This window comes from Rhamphochromis sp. 'chilingali' (assembly GCF_963969265.1).
Source record: "Rhamphochromis sp. 'chilingali' genome assembly, chromosome: 18".
NCBI lineage: Eukaryota > Metazoa > Chordata > Actinopteri > Cichliformes > Cichlidae > Rhamphochromis > Rhamphochromis sp. 'chilingali'.
In genome coordinates, this window is record NC_137945.1 from 23,861,461 (window position 1) to 23,879,446 (window position 17,986).

At 41.6% G+C, this 17,986-nt stretch overlaps 2 protein-coding genes across 3 annotated transcripts in view; both read left to right on the forward strand.

Annotated features, from left to right (window-relative positions):
• arhgap29a (Rho GTPase activating protein 29a) overlaps positions 1 to 12,623 on the forward strand; it is a 33,518-nt gene extending 20,895 nt beyond the window's left edge. For both annotated transcript variants that reach the window (XM_080865044.1, XM_080865045.1), the window contains 17 exons: positions 321 to 467; positions 1,327 to 1,391; positions 1,489 to 1,599; positions 1,708 to 1,788; positions 2,225 to 2,407; positions 2,638 to 2,775; positions 2,925 to 3,115; positions 4,951 to 5,120; positions 5,576 to 5,704; positions 7,134 to 7,232; positions 7,361 to 7,524; positions 8,273 to 8,461; positions 9,267 to 9,404; positions 9,682 to 9,917; positions 10,037 to 10,352; positions 10,544 to 10,652; positions 10,742 to 12,623. In XM_080865044.1, the coding sequence (XP_080721170.1) occupies positions 321 to 467; positions 1,327 to 1,391; positions 1,489 to 1,599; positions 1,708 to 1,788; positions 2,225 to 2,407; positions 2,638 to 2,775; positions 2,925 to 3,115; positions 4,951 to 5,120; positions 5,576 to 5,704; positions 7,134 to 7,232; positions 7,361 to 7,524; positions 8,273 to 8,461; positions 9,267 to 9,404; positions 9,682 to 9,917; positions 10,037 to 10,352; positions 10,544 to 10,652; positions 10,742 to 11,643 (3,368 nt within the window). In that variant the 3' untranslated portion in view covers positions 11,644 to 12,623. The remainder of the gene's footprint in view (positions 1 to 320; positions 468 to 1,326; positions 1,392 to 1,488; positions 1,600 to 1,707; positions 1,789 to 2,224; positions 2,408 to 2,637; positions 2,776 to 2,924; positions 3,116 to 4,950; positions 5,121 to 5,575; positions 5,705 to 7,133; positions 7,233 to 7,360; positions 7,525 to 8,272; positions 8,462 to 9,266; positions 9,405 to 9,681; positions 9,918 to 10,036; positions 10,353 to 10,543; positions 10,653 to 10,741) is intronic.
• A 901-nt stretch (positions 12,624 to 13,524) lies between these two features.
• The window catches only part of abca4a (ATP-binding cassette, sub-family A (ABC1), member 4a), a gene marked incomplete at its 5' end in the record, with an annotated part of 31,495 nt that continues 27,033 nt past the window's right edge, over positions 13,525 to 17,986 (forward strand). The window contains 6 exons of the mRNA XM_080864768.1: positions 13,525 to 13,590; positions 13,881 to 13,974; positions 14,081 to 14,222; positions 14,381 to 14,520; positions 16,652 to 16,779; positions 17,327 to 17,524. Coding sequence (XP_080720894.1) covers positions 13,525 to 13,590; positions 13,881 to 13,974; positions 14,081 to 14,222; positions 14,381 to 14,520; positions 16,652 to 16,779; positions 17,327 to 17,524 — 768 coding nt within the window. The remainder of the gene's footprint in view (positions 13,591 to 13,880; positions 13,975 to 14,080; positions 14,223 to 14,380; positions 14,521 to 16,651; positions 16,780 to 17,326; positions 17,525 to 17,986) is intronic.

Here is a 17,986-nt window from a genome sequence, read left to right on the forward strand (position 1 = left end):
GAGACGGTACCTTGCTCAGGGGTACCTCAGGGTAGCCATTCGTTGGATTCGAACCCCCACCTTCCGATCATGGGGCCAAACACTCTACCTACTGAGCTGTCCCTGCTCCCACATCTTAGCCGCATTAGCCCACATCTTGCTAACTCAAGGTCAGCATGGGCTTTTTCCTGCTGACTCACAGTCATAGATGTTGCTAAACATGCACCTACTCCATCGAGCCATGTTCGATGTGTGTTGGTTGGTTAGTGGGGATCATGTTGCACACGCTTCCTCATGTGATTTATTTTTATTTTTTATTTTTTTTCGTGTGCTCATCAAAGAGTCTTCTCCACCGGTTCGGGCCGAAGAGGTGGACAGGACACTGCAGAGGCAGGACAGCGGAGTGGAGTCAGCACTGGCCTACGCCAAGGCGTGGTCCAAGTATACCAAAGAGCTGCTGGCATGGGTGGAGAAGCGTCTCAATATGGGTGAGTTATGACACCGGTGGATTCATAAGACCAATTCTGAAGTACTGTTGGGAGGCAGCAACTAAGTACTAAGTCACTAACTAACGCCCAAGTAGCTCAAAAGAATCCAAAATGATGTCATGAGTTGGTGTCATGGACCACGGTCATGTGCTTGACTCTTTAGTTGCCATACGAGATCCTTTCATTAGCTTTTTATGACGATGGGAACTAAAACGTCTTGTTTTGGACAGTAGATGAGCCGAGGGGCTTCAAAAGGGGCATTAATGAATATGAACTTGAATCATGCAAAGCTACACTAATGGAGTCTCAGCCATCTTAGTAGTTAATTTGTCCACTTGATCTTAAAAGTAGCTCCATTACAAGATCACTGGGAAATGTCAATGATAACTGCTGTACATTTTCTAGCTAAACACATCATTTTAGTGAGTGGACAGTGTAGTGATCCATTAAAGGCTAGTTCCCAGGGAAACCATGTTGATCACCTGAGCTGGACGTAAAACAATGAAGTCTTGTTCATGCTCAAGGTTGAGTTTGTAGTGTGCAAACTTTTGTTTGATAGATTGGTTAATGAATGGTTTCACTTATCCTGTGACACAGAACGTTCAGTCAAGCTGTGCAGTCCATATTATCAGCTCCTTTTCTTAAACACACTGATTTATCTTTTATCAGAATTAAGGACAATGTGCAGTTGATTTGGAAAGCATTAATGACTTAAAACATTTGTTTGAGATCCAATTATTAATTGAAAATGAAAGATACTTAAATAAAATATACATTTTTGAACCAGCAGAAAGGACGTTGTGTTGTAATGTTTGTTTAATCTATTTGAACCTGTTTGAATCTTGTTGTCTTTTTGCAGATATTGAGTGTGCAAAAAGTTACGCCAAGATGGCTGAGACTGCTAAGACGCTTGCTAGTCAACAGGTAAGTTGACGCTGCAGTTAACTTGACTTACATCGGCATCGTGTGCATCTCACACATGTTAGGGACTGAGATTTAAACCTCTTCTGCCTCGTTCAAGGAATTCATGCCTTTCCGTGAGATCTACATGACAGCTTTCAAAAATGACATCGAGTATAGCCAGCTGATTCTTCAAACTGCAGCAATACTCCAAAGCAACAAATTCATGCAGGTAACTGCTGCATTCATGAAATCTAACTTTATCATGGGTTGTATGATGGAAACAAGTGGTCTTACTGCTTTTGTGGGTGTGGTGTGGATTTTCTGTGTTTCTTTCCAGCCTCTCCTGGCCAGAAAAAATGAGCTGGACAAACTGCGAAAAGAGGTCAAGGAGCAGTGGCAGAGAGAGCAAAAGAAAATGGTGAGTCGACAGTCACGGAGGTTGCACTTTTAAGAGGACCACACACAAATGCACACTGGATCAAAAGCTTCATTGACCTGGGGTCTCAGCCCAAGAATGCTCTTGAAGTGATTCAGCCCGATATACAAATCCAGACAAATAGTTTGTTTTTAACCTGCCAAGACAAGTGCTCTGTTGCACGTATGACGGATTGAGAGACACTAATCCAGTGACTAAATCTAAGAAATAGTCAAAGTCCTAAACTCTGTAGTTGGACACCATAATAGAAATGTTACTGAACATGAATTATCTCTGCAAATCTGTTTGTGAATTGTATCTTTATAGCAATTATTGCATGTTATCAAAAACTTAAAAGCCATCTTTTTCTGTGGTTGCATTCACGTTGTACACAGCATGAATCTGTGTGTGACTCAAACTAATACGTGTACATCTGCAGCACGAAGCAGACACGGCTCTGAGGAAGGCCCGGCTCCTGCAGACCCAGCGACAGGATGAATACGAGAAGGCCAAGGTGTCGACTAGTCGGCTGGAGGAGGAGCAGACTGGAGGGGGAGGGGGAGCGGCAGCGGCAAAGCAGCTAGAAAAAAGGCGTAGGCTGGAGGAGGAGGCGCTGCAGAAGGTAGAGCATCACCTCTAATAGTCCAATCTATCCATTTTAGATATCAGTGAATTTGTTTCCTGTGATTATAAAGCCTTCAGTTGCCATTCGAGAACAAGTGATTAGTCTCTATTTGCAACATGAAGATCAGCTTTTAGTCATTAAAGTTCTTATTTCCTATTTTTTCCCCCAGATTTGAATCCATCACTTTAATTGAAAATTTCAGTGATTTATATTCTTTCTGTTGGCAGGCCGAGGAGGCCAAAGATCACTGCAAAGCTTGTCAGGTTGATGTCGGGGTGAAGAGAGTCGAGCTGGTCAACACCAAGAATGAGATTATCACTCAGATCCGAGAGATGGTCTCCCAGTGTGACCTCACCCTCAAGGCCGTAAGTTGAAATACGTTAAGTCTTTAAAGACATGTTCATTTAAACTGAAACCAGGCTGAGTGGTAGAAATAATGCACACCTCCACCGATAAGTTAACACTGGCTCAAAGTTGCTGAATCATCATTCACTGGAATGTGTCCCTGTTTCAGGTGACCGTCAACTGGTTCCAGCTTCAGCAGGCCCAGGTTGTGTCTCTACCTGTCAACCACCAGACTCTGTGTGAAAATGCCAAGCTGTACGAGCCTGGCCAGCGTTACATCGACTTTGTCAGGAGTTTACCTACGGATGCGCCTCGACTTGAGTGTCACTCGTTGGATTCACCTGTCACACAAAACACAGGGTGCGATGTCCCTTCCTCTTATTTGCTGTCTGAATGTGGTCAGAGCTTGTCATTTTAAACAGGTGTTTAAATTTAGTTTAGCTATTTGAACATTTGAATTCAATTGAAATGTGATGTGTTTTTAAGGTAATCAAATGACCTTATCTTAGTTTACCTACCTAAAGGTTTTTACTTGTTATTGGGGGGGTGGATTTATTTATTTGAAGATTTTAATTTCAGCATCGTTTAGAAGGTATGTCGTATTTTTAGTAGGATGCATGCAATGGAGTTCTGCAGGGTTCTGTGCAGGAACCAATTCTGTTTATATTAACCATGTTTTCCTGGAGCTATGTGATTTGAATTGAATGCTTTTGTCTCTACATTTTGTGTTGACAAACAATTACTTCAACACCTCAAAGCTTCACTGTTGGAACTGTAAATTTAAGTAAATATAGTACTGTAGCTATTACTGTCTGAGACTGCACATACTTTAGCGGTGATAGGTGGAGTTCCAGAGTCAGAGAGCTTGCTTTGGAAAATCTGAAACAGTTGTGACATCGCGCTGGCCGGGGCTTCCTGCGGAAATTACTGTGGTCACGGGAGAAAGGAGCTGGGCCAGTGGGCTTACCATCAGTTTACTAAACCCCGTCAGGGTTTCCCCTATCATTAGTTTTGGGGTGGAGGCTAGCCCACTGTAAGAAGCCACAGCAAGAAAACAACAAAATTAAAAGATGAATTAGTTTATTTACCAAATGTAGCCCCACTTTTTCTTATTTCTTATTTTGAGCTGTGCCACTGTCTCTACATTTGTCAGTCATCTATGGCTGGCCTAATTCTCTAGGGGTCACTGCTGCACATTACTCACACAAGGGGAAACATAGCTCTTTGAAGATTTTCAGCACCATTAAACTCATGTACACACAAAGTCTGATTGACCAAGATGACACACACATTGGTTACTTCATAATTAGGCAAATGTAGTATCGACTTCTTTTGAAGGCTATGGTTAAAAATAGACGGTTTCCCTTTTGAGAGAGTTTTGTTGACGCGGGTTTGGGGTCACACACACAAATACCAGACAGATGGAAATAACAGTGTGCTTTGTTCTCACTTAGTTTTCTCCCTCCACGACCCCCACTCTCCTGCCTCCACCACACCCACCTCTGATCCCTCTGATCAAAAGAATTCAGCTTGGGAAAGAGGAAATGAAACTTAGGCCCACATACCAGCACTCATATGCTCTCACATGCACCCAGTGCAGCGGCCACCAAAAGGTTAAATATAGACCCGTGACCTACTTATTGTATATTGTTAGATGCAGCTGGATACTTAGCCTAACAATGGATGGCATCACATGTAGCTTTTGCCATTCCCGAGCTTATCTGTGTCAGTTAGTTGTCATTATGCTCTAATTATCTGCTGTCTTTGATTGGCTGATCATTCGTGGATCGTATCAAAACTGATGAGATTTACAGTTGTAAGTGGAAATTTGTTCCATCAGCAGAGGAGGAAATGTGGATGTTGACTGAGCTTAAAATTGTCTTGAAGTCAGTGGTCTTACTGCTAGACAGGAATCCTCAAATATAATATTGTAGGTATTAGATATTCATACTTTGTATGGGGACTAACAGCATTTGGCAGCCAGAAAGCTGAAAGCTTTGCTCTTTGTGAACTTTCCCTATTCTGGGGATAAATAATGTTGGGGTGTAATAGTCCCTGATGGGGGGATACTTTGATCTCCATATTATTAATTAGATCAATGTAAACAACTGTACATATAACAGTTTTAAATAACTAGGATATGGCATTGTGATTTTTAAGTAAATAATACAAATTGATGTCTTTTTCCACCCTAGGATGCCTTTCAATAAGCGCTCACTAAGTGGCAGCCACTCCTCCCACAGTAACCTGTCACAGGCATCTGTGACCTCTGACCTCCTTGTTGGAGATGATGTGGACAGCCCCATCAGTGCCCAACACCCCAAGATTGCTGAAAGACGCTCCAACGGTAGCGGTGACATCCAAGGTACACGTTTAGGATTTCTTCTATAAATGCAATCAACAGAAACGGGGTCAAATCATGACATCCTGAGAGAAAGTACAAAAACTTTTACACAGCTTACTAATCTCACTGAGTAAATACCTGCACAACAAAGACGGAAACTAGCACTAGAGATAGTTTTGCACTCCACTACATTGTTGCTGAGGGAGGTACACAACAGTTTGCTCAATGCCTAGCAAGTAAACATTTTGAAATATGAAGTTCGGGTAACCAGGTTGAAGATTTAAACTGGAGCCAACTTCCCTGTGGTTTGTTTTGTTTTTGGTAATGTGTGCAGGTGTTGACCTCATTACCTTTAGGCCCGCCTTTAAGTGTTTGTAACATAATTGGAAACTGACTTCAACTGACTTTATGATCAGTTTTATAGCATGCAGCTAACATGGGACTTCTTATCTTTTAATGTTGTGTTTTTGAACAAGCACTTAAAATTCAGGCGCCATTTCGTCCCTGGACCTCGGCCAATCAGGGTGGAGGGATGTGCAGTGATTCGGAAAGTGCTGGAGGGAGCAGTGAGTCCCGGTCCATGGACTCGCCGACTGCAAGCCCAGGTAGGATTGTGAAGATTGTGAAGTCCCCCTAAAATGATCACTAGCAGAACTGATTTAGTGCGACACCGCACTCAATAGCTATTTAGCTAACGAGTACGAATGCTGTGTCTATCTGCTGGGTAAATCTCTGCATGCCGTCACACTTGAGCTATCAAAAAAGAAAGAAAGAAAATCACATTCACTTCCTGTCGGTATGTTTTTTTGTCCCGATAATAAAGGCAGCACGCTGGGTTTTCCCTCCACAGTTGCACAACATCAAACTCATTTGTGTCAGTCTTTCATCACGGTTAAAAGCACCACCCATAGCCAGAGATGGCACATTTTTCTGGACTGACTGTCTTGAGAGCACCTCAGGGCAGCACGCATCTTTTTTTTTCCCTAGCGAACTTGATGTTCACCCAGGTTTGTTGGTGTGTAATCACAGAATAAAGAGGCAGTCATGCCTCTTTGTTGCACTCTGCAACGTACGCACACACATAAGAATGTTGCAACGGTTTCCCTGTGCTCCCTGATTGCTGTGCAACAACATGTGTGTTTTGCGTCCTGTAGTTTGTTGTTGTAGTTCTTGTTTTTTTTTTGTTTTTTTTTGCAGGGGCTTTTTTTTGTAATGGTGTTTTTCTGTATATGCACCACCCTTCTGTTCTTTTGTTTTCCATACTTTTGCACTGGGCCTACTTTTTTGTTCTTTTTTTGCTAAGATGTTTTCCCGTGTTGGTTTGTTTTGCCCATTTGCACGCACTTTCTTAAAATGCAGTGCTCTGAGCTTTCGGTTCGACTATAATCAGAATGCAAAAAGCCATTTGCAAAGAAGAACGTAGCTATAATTGTTATTTTATGTGTTCCTGTCATGGACTTTACATTGAAAACTTTAAATAGCACTATGCCCATTTTATATGTTACAGTGACAAATTTAGGTAATACCACCAGGTTTGTAGTAACCTTGGAGAACATCAAACAATTTCCTGTTAAATTGATTTTACCAAACCTGTGTGTAAGGCATGGCTAGTTGTTATGGGCGGGTCTTGACTGGAGAAAGTTGGTGCACGGTGTTAAATTGTGTACTGGAGTCTGCCACAAAGCTCTCCCAGCCCCCAGAGTGTGAACAATGGCAGCACTTATCTCTGATTAACCTGTTATTGAGCTCATCAGAAGATCAAAAACATTCTGAAAAGGCTCTGATCAGTATTCAACCCCCTTACTCATCAGCCAATCCAGGTGTTAATCCACCACCAACAATAACATGCTGGATTCAGTTACCAACAATATGTTAAGCCCGCCTTTTCATTTGCTACTTTAAATTCGTCAAATCGCCGTATTGCTTCTCAGTTTTACCGCTGAGATGTAGAGCATAGGAGACAGGGGGGAAAACAGTGTCCTGACGTGACTGTAAAGATGTGGACTTTTTGGTGTGTCCTACCTTACTGTTCAGGAGACTTCAAGAGGAGATTACCCAGAACCCCCTCCACTGGTACCATGTCGTCTGCTGATGACTTGGATGAGAGAGAGCCTCCCTCGCCGTCTGATAATGGTAAGTCAGTTGTATTTGTATAAGGGTTTTGTGTTTATTTTTTCCTTTTTTTTAAGGTACTCTTATGTGTTCCTTACACTTATAGGCCACATATTTACATTTGTAACAATGCTCCTTTGCCACTGCAGGTTTAAATGAAATGGTAATCGAAACGGCGAGCTCTCCAGGACCCTTTAGAAACACTCAGATGTCTAAGGCGGCCCAAACCCACAAGCTTAGAAAGCTTCGAGCACCTTCCAAGTGTCGTGAGTGTGACAGCCTGGTGGTGTTTCATGGAGCGGAGTGTGAGGAGGTAACCTTGGATTCCTTTCTTTTATTATTTGTATTATTCCTTTCTGTTTGCGGCCCACAGCATTCAGCGTATTACAAATTCACGATAAAGATTGCCAGAGGCTCACAACAGCTTCTTTATCACTCGTGGCCAGCAAAAAAATCAAGCAGAAACAAAAGAGAAAAGCCACCTCTCCCCTCATCAGCATGTTTGGATGAGGAAATAAAGGGAAAAGTTGAAACTGGCCGCAAGCTCTCCTCTGTGACCAAATTCACTAACTGGTCTCAGTTGGGGGAATGGGCGCTAGAAACTGAGGACCTTTTGTTCGTCTTCTGAGGAGTCCTTTCCATCGTCCCTGTGCACCCTCTGTCCACTGTTGATTTTAGATCAAGTTTCTGTCCATATGTATTAGATACACTGAAGAAGACAATAAGAGCGGCTCTTGGTTGGAGAAACGCTTTTAAAAGAGGTTATGCAACGCAATAGACATATTGAGAAGAAACTGACATAGGAATGCAGCTCACTGCAGAGTCTTGGAATGATTCAGTGTGAGTGGTTCAGAGGGTCACTAGATGTGAAGCTTTCCTCGTTTGCTTCTTGGACTTGGTTTTTGGGCAAATTAACAAAAATAGCTATGTTGTGAGGACGTGTTTTTTCGTCAGTTTTTCCACTGTTTTTGTTGACATACAGTTAAAACTGTTCAGGATTTTCTTAGAAATGTTTTACTCTGTCCCTGTTATAACTGAGGTATGTGTCACTGTGTTTGCAGTGCTCCTTGGCGTGCCATAAAAAGTGTCTGGAAACCCTGGCTATCCAGTGTGGCCACAAGAAGCTCCAGGGAAGGCTTCACCTATTTGGCATTGACTTCACACAGTCGGCTAAGAACAGCCAGGATGGCATCCCATTCATCATACGGAAGTGCACGTCGGAAATTGAGAATAGAGCCCTCAGCATCAAGGTACTTATAATAGGTGTTTTAGTGGTTTGGTTACAAATAAATTGATCATTAATTTTCATGAAACAAGAACCCAAAACTGTAGCATAGATCTGCTGGCACTGGCATTAAAGTTCACTTATAAAGCATCCAATACTGTGACCATAAAAGTGGCTGCGCTGTGAAAGGCTGTCATTGCTGTCAGGACTAATCACAATGTGTTGAGGGAATTTATCTAATATGTAAAAAATGAGTGTATTAGCGACATATGCAAAAATATGTTTTTCTAAAACTATGTTGGCAAAAAAATAGTTTTTGTGGATTTAGTGATGAAAGCTTTTGGTTTTTCATAGTGATTTCCATCAGTTGTTCTTAATGCTGTGCAGCCTGAATGCCCAAAGGTCATGGGCACTCTGTGTTGGTTTTCAGCCTTGTCCTGTGTGTACAAAGATTTCTCTGGCTTCTCTGGATCTTTATTGGCACTGCTAACACACTGTATGTGATAAAAGTATTTGAGACTTCCTTCAAAGCTATTTGTTCATGCAGTCTTTTACAGAGTGAAAGTGAAATTAGAAAAACGAGTCCTCCACTTCACCTTCGATATTTGTTATGCTTTTTAAATTATTTGATAATTATTGGTTTCTGTTTCCGTTACGTTTTATCAAACAAGACCAAAACCCTTTTTAAATAAGAATGAAGTGTTCTCCCATTTTTTTCTTTGGCTGATCTTGTTAGTATTCTGCTCATATGTTTGCCCAGTTTCTTCATATTGATTCCAAAAACTTGTGTGTAATTTTCATGCGCTGATTGCATTTTGTGTGCTCTGAAGGGGATCTACCGTGTGAATGGTGCAAAGTCTCGAGTAGAGAAGCTGTGCCAGGCCTTTGAGAACGGCAAGGATCTGGTGGAGCTTTCCGATCTTTCTCCCCACGACATTAGCAATGTACTCAAACTGTACCTGAGACAGGTGGGTTGCTTTTGGTCATTAGCATAATGAGGTATTTCAGCTTTCATCCTGTGAAGGAGATGGCTAAAGTAGGCTTTGGATGACAAACTGCATTAATACTAAAAATGTGCATTTGTCTGTTTATTTTTGGCGCATAATTCCTGCCGCTTATCACCAGGGTGCTTATCTCTTTTCTAATTCTGTACCACTTGTGTATTTATGTCCATATTTTGGTTGCTGCTGTTTATTATCATCTCTGTTTCATTTGTTTATCTAATTCTTCCTCCGTACTTTCCAGCTTCCAGAGCCACTCATCCTCTTCCGCTATTATAACGACTTTATTGGTTTGGCCAAGGAGAGCCAGAGTATCATTGTGGAGGAACTGGAAGCACAGAGAGTTAATCCCACCACTGCAACCCCTGCGCAGGTTAGCGTCGAGCTCAATCGAGTCCTGTTCAAGATCAAGGATCTGCTAAGACAGCTGCCACCAGCTAATTACAAGACGCTGCAGTTCCTCATAGAGCATCTTCACCGGTAGGGAGGGCTGAATGGATTTCTGGGCATCCCATTACATACAACATATGGATGTGTTGCTCCTTTTTTTTAATAATAGTAGGAATGATCATTTCTTATCTGTTTCATTCTCCTTCCAGGGTGACGGAGCAATCAGAGGAGAACAAGATGACCGCCAGCAATCTGGGTATCATCTTTGGCCCGACGCTGATCAAGCCAAGGCAGGCCGATGCTGAAGTTTCCCTTTCTTCTCTGGTGGATTACCCTTATCAGGCGCTCATTGTGGAGCTCCTGATCAGACATTACCAGATGGTCTTTGACACGCCTCTGAGTCCTGTAAGTGGCACCTCGCCCACAGAGGTTGATGCCCAGACCCGCGCTAACACTCGCCTTATGCAACAGGACAAAGAGCAGCAGCTGATCAGGCACTCCAAGTCACTGGGAGACATTAAAGAGGTAACTGGTTTGCCAACACTACGATACATGAATGACACAGGATGTTGTAAATGTACAATGATAGTAAAGAGCTATTCTGTTATCTATATAGCGTGATAAAGTATAAAAACTATACACAGTACTCTTCTTGTTTAGCATGTGGTAGAGTGGTGGGTTGTTTTCTGTTCTTACTGTCTGTCTTTGTCTTGCAGTCGAGCTTAAAGGTGTTTAAAAGGCATTCGTCTATAATTCCTTCTTCACACTTATTGACTGAGGTTCAGGAGAGGATGCCAAGCCTTGATGGAAGCGATTTTGAACCAGGTCAGTATTGTCACAGTAATAGATAATTATTAAAATAACAATCATGTTGTTATTTTATCGTAAAAGTTTTATTTGTCCTCTTTTTAAAGCTGATGAAACTGATTCAGAGACCCTCAGTTTGTCGTCAAGTGTCCCTGAAGTCGCAAAATCTGGGGAGAGAGGCCTGTGTCGTTCTCATCACATCACAGTCACCAGGGTTCAGCTTCGACACCCTCGCAACAAGCTACCGTCACGGCCGTTTAGCATGCCGGCCGAACGGATACTTAACCGAAGCCAAATAGACGAGAATAACTCCCGGAACGCCACTGACCAAGATGACAGGAAGGGAAGCGGTTGCGACCAGTCCATCGAAGAAGTGGACGAGACTGAGAATACAAAAACAAGAGCGGCCACACATTTCCGGAGTACCTTTATCGACACCCAGACATTACGCAGAACTTGGGATAAACAATACAAACATGAAGTTGCCTCAAGAACTGTCAAAATTGAGGCCAGCTCATCCACAGAGAGTGCAGCAGTGGAAGGCTTGTCAACCTCTGTGCCATCAACCCTCTCCCTTGGAACTACGTACACAGTCGCAGTGCGACCCAACAGGACTATAAAAAGGGAAGATAATGTCACAAAGTATAGCCCCATTGCAACAACTTTCAGAGCCCCCAGAACTCTTCAGCCCCCCCCAGGAACCTTCTACAAGCCCCCATCGGGAAGCAAAGCTAAAGTCCTGCAGAATTGTGCACAAGCTAACAGTGCTGAGGAAGAAGATGAAGAGGAGGATGAGGAGGAGGATGAGGAGGGGGAAATAGGCATTGAGATAGAGGTGTCTGTAGATGAGCCCCTTGAGGAAGACGTTGAGATTGAACAGACAGCCATATCTCAGTCTCCCAGCTGTAGCCCTGAGGAAATGGACCAAAACCAGGCAAAACCAGTGTACCAGAGACTAAGGCCCAGGCGTCTTCCAGAGGTGGAACACAGAGAGGCACATTTTGTTTAAGCCACTTAAAGACATTGTTGTTAGAGCTCCGAGAATCACAATGTGTGTCACGTTAGGAGGAACACGCAGAAACATCTGCATTGACTCTGTAGAGAAAATGAGCAGATGTATGACTGGCACTGTGTAGATCTATTGTAAGTATTATGATATCTTTGATCCTCAAAAGAAAAAAAATGCACTTATAATGCTGTAAATTTTGATTCACAAATCATACATTTACCAATCACTTGCTCAGTATACTCTGGCACACAGCCAGGATATTTATAATTTTTGGATCTGTGCAATTTGTTTTTGTTTGAATATTTTGTGTAAAATTCTTACAGGTTCACGTATGTATGTTTCTATACCAAAAAAAGCCCTCGAGGCGTAACAATACTGCATAACGTTATGGCGATGTGTGGTGCACTTACCTGATAACGCTCTTTCACCATCAGCCTTCTGCCTGCACCGTTGAAGAGTGTTTTAAGCTGTTACAAGTAGTCTGTAATTAAAAACATTGCTAATATTTTTTTGCAATTTAACAACATCTGTTACGTGATGTACTCTGATGTCTGTGTTTGCGTTTGGTCATGTAAGGAAGCATCACTTACAAAGGGTATAAATCCACTCGTTTTTGTACTGCGTGGTGTTAAATGTGTCTGAAAAGCTTTTAGAAATGCTACAGGATTCTGACATGGCATTATTCTTCCTAATTTTAATATATGTACATTTTTTAATAGCCAAAGCTTTTTTTTCATTGTTTTTTTTTTTGTTGGTTTTGTTGTTGGTTGTTTTGTTTTGTTTGTTTTTTTACAATTTGAGTAGTTTTATCAATAACCTGAATCTTATGCTTTCTTTGTAAGTAATGGGAAGTGCATCATTTATTTAAATGGTATCTGTTTTTCATGGTAATGTACAAGCCTGGCACAGTGTTGAAAGTTCAGTGTAAGAAAACAGGTACATAAAACAAACACCCTTTTGTAACTTATTAAAATATATCTGACAACTTACAACAGTGATGGTCTTTTGTGCGTGTGTTTTTTTTTTGTTTTTTTTTACAGGAATATTAATTTAATCTGTGTAATGCAATAAACTGAGTTCATGCAGTTTGTGCAGGATGATAATCTGCGACTAGAGATTCAAGTTTTTGTTAAAATGTAAGGAAAATGTAAGAGTGATGGGATTATAATAGTGGTAGGATTATACCGCACTGTTAATGTCAGGTGGCCGGGTCATGCAGGCCTCTACAAATGGCAGAGAGGTGTTAGCAGGCTCCCAGCACCGAGAAAGGAGATTAAAACAATCTGCTTAACTATTCTGGAGGTCTGGAAACAAGCTGTGTTTGCAACCACAGCAAACAGTCTGTAGAATATGCAGAGTTATTTTGTTGTTATTGGCGATCAATCTACAGTACAGGTGCTCTTCTGAGGTAAGTGACAATTTAAGTTGCACTGTGTCCTTTGGATTATGGTGGAAGTATGTGGAAACAGTGAATGGATAGAGAATGTCATCATGATTGGAACTAAACTAGATTAAATGTATGGTGTGGTTGCACAGACAGTGTGGGATTTCATTTTATTTTATTTTGGGGGGATTGGCGTTAACCAGAAATTGTAGCGAAAGAGCGTTTGACAAGTCTATAATTGTAAATCTGACCATGTCAAGGTCTTGAGCTCATTAACCTCATTACTAAGCTACTGCTAGCTTTCACATGGATTTCTCACCAGATGAATGAGTTCATCGACAAAATTTAGCCTTTCAAATGCAAATTGCATTTTAGAGTCATGAGTAGTTTTGTAAGACAAAAGTTAGCCTTACTTGGCCCGTAAGATGTTTTATGGTCTGGTTCAATACAGATTTACTGGCTATAGCCAGCCCCTGCGGGGGTGAAAAGGAGGCACCATGGGGGCAGGAAGACAGGTCAGACTCCTGCTGTGGAAGAACTGGACCATCCGCAGGAGGCAAAGGGTAAAAGCTCCACACTCCAGTTGTCCCAGTAAAGGCTAAGCTATGCCTCCAGAGCTTCTGACCCCACCAGTTCACACATTACTAAATATATCTTTCATTTTTTTAATGCATATTATACAGTGCAAGTCTTTTTTTTATGCGAGCCCAGAATATACTTAAAAACTAACGCATCTTTACTGATTTTGTCCCAAACTGGGGTTGGTAAGAGTGGAGAATTTGTCAGATTGATAGAAACCACAACTAAAACTGGAAAACCTGCTCATTTAAAAGATGTTGTCTGTTTTAACCAGGTACGTTTGTTCATGGAGATCTTGTGGCCTGTTATGCTGTTCATGGGGCTGGTGTGGCTACGAAAAGTAAATCCACTTTATCGCCAACATGAATGTGAGCAAACAGTTCTTCGCTGGAAAATATTAGCACAGCCCGCTGAGACAGAAAAACAATATCCTCTGTATCTAGTGCAATTCATAAATGTTCTCATCCGCCTCAGGTCATTTCCCCAATAAAGCCATGCCCTCTGCTGGGGTCCTGCCATGGATCCAAGGAATCTTCTGTAATGCCAACAACCCTTGTTTTCAATACCCCACCCGTGGTGAATCTCCTGGCCTGGTGTCCAACTACAACAACTCCATGTAAGCATCAACTGTAGGCTGGCAGTGGGAAGAGTTTTGGATTCGTATTAAGTGTCTGATCTAAGATGAACAGGCAAAATTATTAAGTCGAGTGAAAGAGATGAATCTAGGTATTTAGCCTTAATAATAATTGTTAATATTATGGCCTTCCTCCTCAGATTGGCTCGGTTCTATTCGGATGCTGAAGAGCTTCTTTTTACGGACCCAGAGTTTTTGCAGCTTGGTCGCCTATGGAGGGAGCTCAATGCTATGAGCAACTTCATGGACACGCTACGTATTCATCCTGAAAAAGTCTCAGGTCAGTGCTCTGGGCTTTCATCAACATCCAGCAGAAGCCTTTAGAAGTAAATCCACGGTCAGAAAGGTTCATTTATAAAGTTCTTTCATTAAAGCAGTGGAATAAAAGCTTTTTTCTGAACAATGGTTTAAAATAAGTAGTTTATTGAAATCTTTATATACTCCATGAATACAATCAATATCAAATCAGTCGTGCCTCTTGCAGATCATACAACACGGGTGTCGTTTACTTCAGACGCTTTTGCTTTTTTTAGGGGTATTGTGACTCATAAGATGTTGATCTTTTAAAAGTTGAACACGTCGCCTGGTAATCGCAGTTTACATCACACCTCACATTCTTTCCCATCAGTCTGTCTGTGGTGTCTGCGTGGAGTAACACGATTACATCACAACGGTTTAAGACCGGCTCGCAAAGTAAGCTGCTTACTTTTGCTGCTAGCACGCTGTTTATTTGGTGGGAAAGCAATTCATATACCACCCCTCACACTCCCAGAAACACTCATCCCATCTCAAGGGCCTGCATGCAGACTGCGCTCTGTTCATATATACGTGTGCACTGTACATATGCCATGCTTCCCTACTGGCAAAATAAACCTTTATGATGGGAGTGGAATGGAGCTGAGTGCATTCCAGGCTTTGAATGATTATGTCTGGCTGCTCTCTGTGCTGCCACTTTCATGCAGAAATATGTAGATGGACTAACAGAGCTAACAGAGATCCACATCCACATTCCACTCGTGTTCCCATGAGCCCCGGGAAGGAAAACTAAATCACGTTGAGAATAAAGTTATATAAATGACGACTGTGACTCATGGATATTAAACAGGAAAATCGTCCGACCTCTTTTTCACACATCTGGCATTATTAGCAAGCAGAATCATGATCCACGTGCACTGTTGTGCCAAACATATTTGCTTTGCATTTTACATTGTGAGCCACGCGCAGCTCATTTTGATGTTAAGTGGGCTGGATGAGTAAAACTCACCTTTGTGTAAGTGTAAAGATTCATTCAAAGATTCAATTTCTAAGATGTCTTAATATAAGAAAAATCAGTGCAGTTTCAACAGTACAGACTTTCTACACAACAAGGAAATGTTGCTGTAGAATTATTCCTTAGACCCTTCTGTAACTATGAAAAAGAAAGTTTTTATCAATCGAAAGAAAATATCCTGGTTTTTTTGTCTTTTACTGCTCAGATAACTTTTCTGTCATTTAGTTGTTTTTCATCTGCTACTTAATTACTTAATGTTGGGGGGTCTTTATCAACAGGAAATGCTATAAAATCTATGAAAATATAGCTAAAACTCCAAGATTTAACCTCTCATTTACTTTTTCCAAAGCCATTGGAGTCTTTGCCGAGCTGATTCTGGCTCCCATGCCTTATGTTTGACAACCCTGCTCAATTGGCTTCTCTTATTACTCTTTTTCATGTTTGATTTCATTTTACGTATTTGTTATTCACATTAGTATATGTGCATTTTAGGAATTCCAGAGTTCACAGGCAGGGAGTGGCAGAAGTGATCAGGAACGAAAAAAAAGAGACAGAGGAGGAGAAAAGAAAAAGGGGAAAAATAAGGAAATATTTGAGATTAAACCTCTTGGCTAAAACATATTTAGAATTGTCTTGATACAGCATTTACTGCTAGTATTTTTCTTTAATGACATCAATAACACACACACACACACACACACACACACACACACACACACACACACACACACACACACACACACACACACACACACACACACACACACACACACACACACACACACGTTTCAGCTTTGTTTGTTTAATTTGTGTTTATCTCAAACCATGTTCATCAGGGGCACAGCCTGGATAAAAGCCAAAACAGCACTTTGCCTGGCAATGCAGCCTTCATTCATGCACAGACAGGCTACTGGAAATTGTGTCATTTAATGAAACACATTTGTCACAACTTGCCCAATATGTGTTACTATGAAACTAAGCTTTTTCCAACTTGTCCAGTTTATCCAGTTCCATATCAAACAGCGAACAGTTATCTATCTAGCCATGACAGTCATTCACCGTGAAAGGTTAAAGACAGTTAAAGACATGAAACCGTTCTTATGATTTTTCCATTACACCGACTGCCTCTGTTTGTCTACAGGTCGAGGGGTAAAAGTGGAGACTATCCTGAAGGATGACGAGACTCTGACGTCATTCCTCCTCAGAGACATTCCTCTGACTGAGTCTGTAGTGTATCATCTAGTTAATGCCCAAATCAGGCCTGAACAGGTACGCGGGTGCTCACACACATGCATAAACACACGCACACAGCCAAGGGTACACAGTGTGACATTTTACCATTAAGAAGTCAAGACACTGATATTGCTTCATACCACCAAGGCAAGGATTCTGGTGGAGTACAGTATGGAACACAAATGGTAATATGACACAGTAAAGGAAGAAAAACAAGGGAAATATACAGGCGATCAGTGGTCATGACAACTGCAAATTAACCATCATGAAATTGACCACGGCCCATTGTTAGTCAGTAGTTACCAGTTTCAGTCATCATGCAAATGTTTATAAAGCTGGGGAAACTTGCAGCCAGCTGAGACTGAAGATGCCACTTGGATGTCCAGATGTATCCAAATACAGATGAACAGGACTTGGTTACCTGGGTGATTAAGCATGCATCACGACAATATACAGATGTTTAATTCAAGACATAGAATAAAAGCTAACAGACAAAAGACGTCACGGCGCAGTGACATACACATCAGATTGCTTCTGTTTTTGCTGATGTCATCTGAATCTGCATAAATCTGCTTTTTTCCAGTTTGCTTTTGGAGTCCCGGACTTGCATTTAAAAGACATTGCGTGCAGCCTCAACTTGCTCGAGCGATTCCTCATTTTCCCCAGCCGTCGAGGACTCTACGCAGTTCGCAACGCCATGTGCATCCTCACTCCACAGCGACTACAGATCATTGAGTACAAATTCTACGCCAATGTCGACTTTTTCAAACTTTTCCGGCTGGTGAGTGTTAGTTTTGTTCTTGATTTTAGAGAGCTGACATGGAAATCACCAAGGATCACTGGCTTACCTTTTAAAAAATAGTTGCACAATTTAAATTTCATTCTGGCTCAGTTAAACTGGGAGCACTCAGTCTGTAATTACATCTTTATACCTTTGACTAAACTATCTATTGTGCACTGAATGGATACACTTAATACCACAATTTGGCAGTGATCTGGTTGGTTCATGAATAGGCCGTATAGAGCTGTATTTGGATACATCCAGTTTGGGATCTTGCCATGTTTAAAAATTCATTTGGGTAAGTCAGCCATGTGCTGGCTAAGCGACTTGAGGTCAAGCTGGCAAAGGGCAGTGTAGGATTTGCCAGGATATGATTTCAAAAACAGTTATCAAACAGTATCATAAACTGCTGTGTTTCTAATTCTTACATACATGTAGTTGGCAACCAACAAAAACACACTT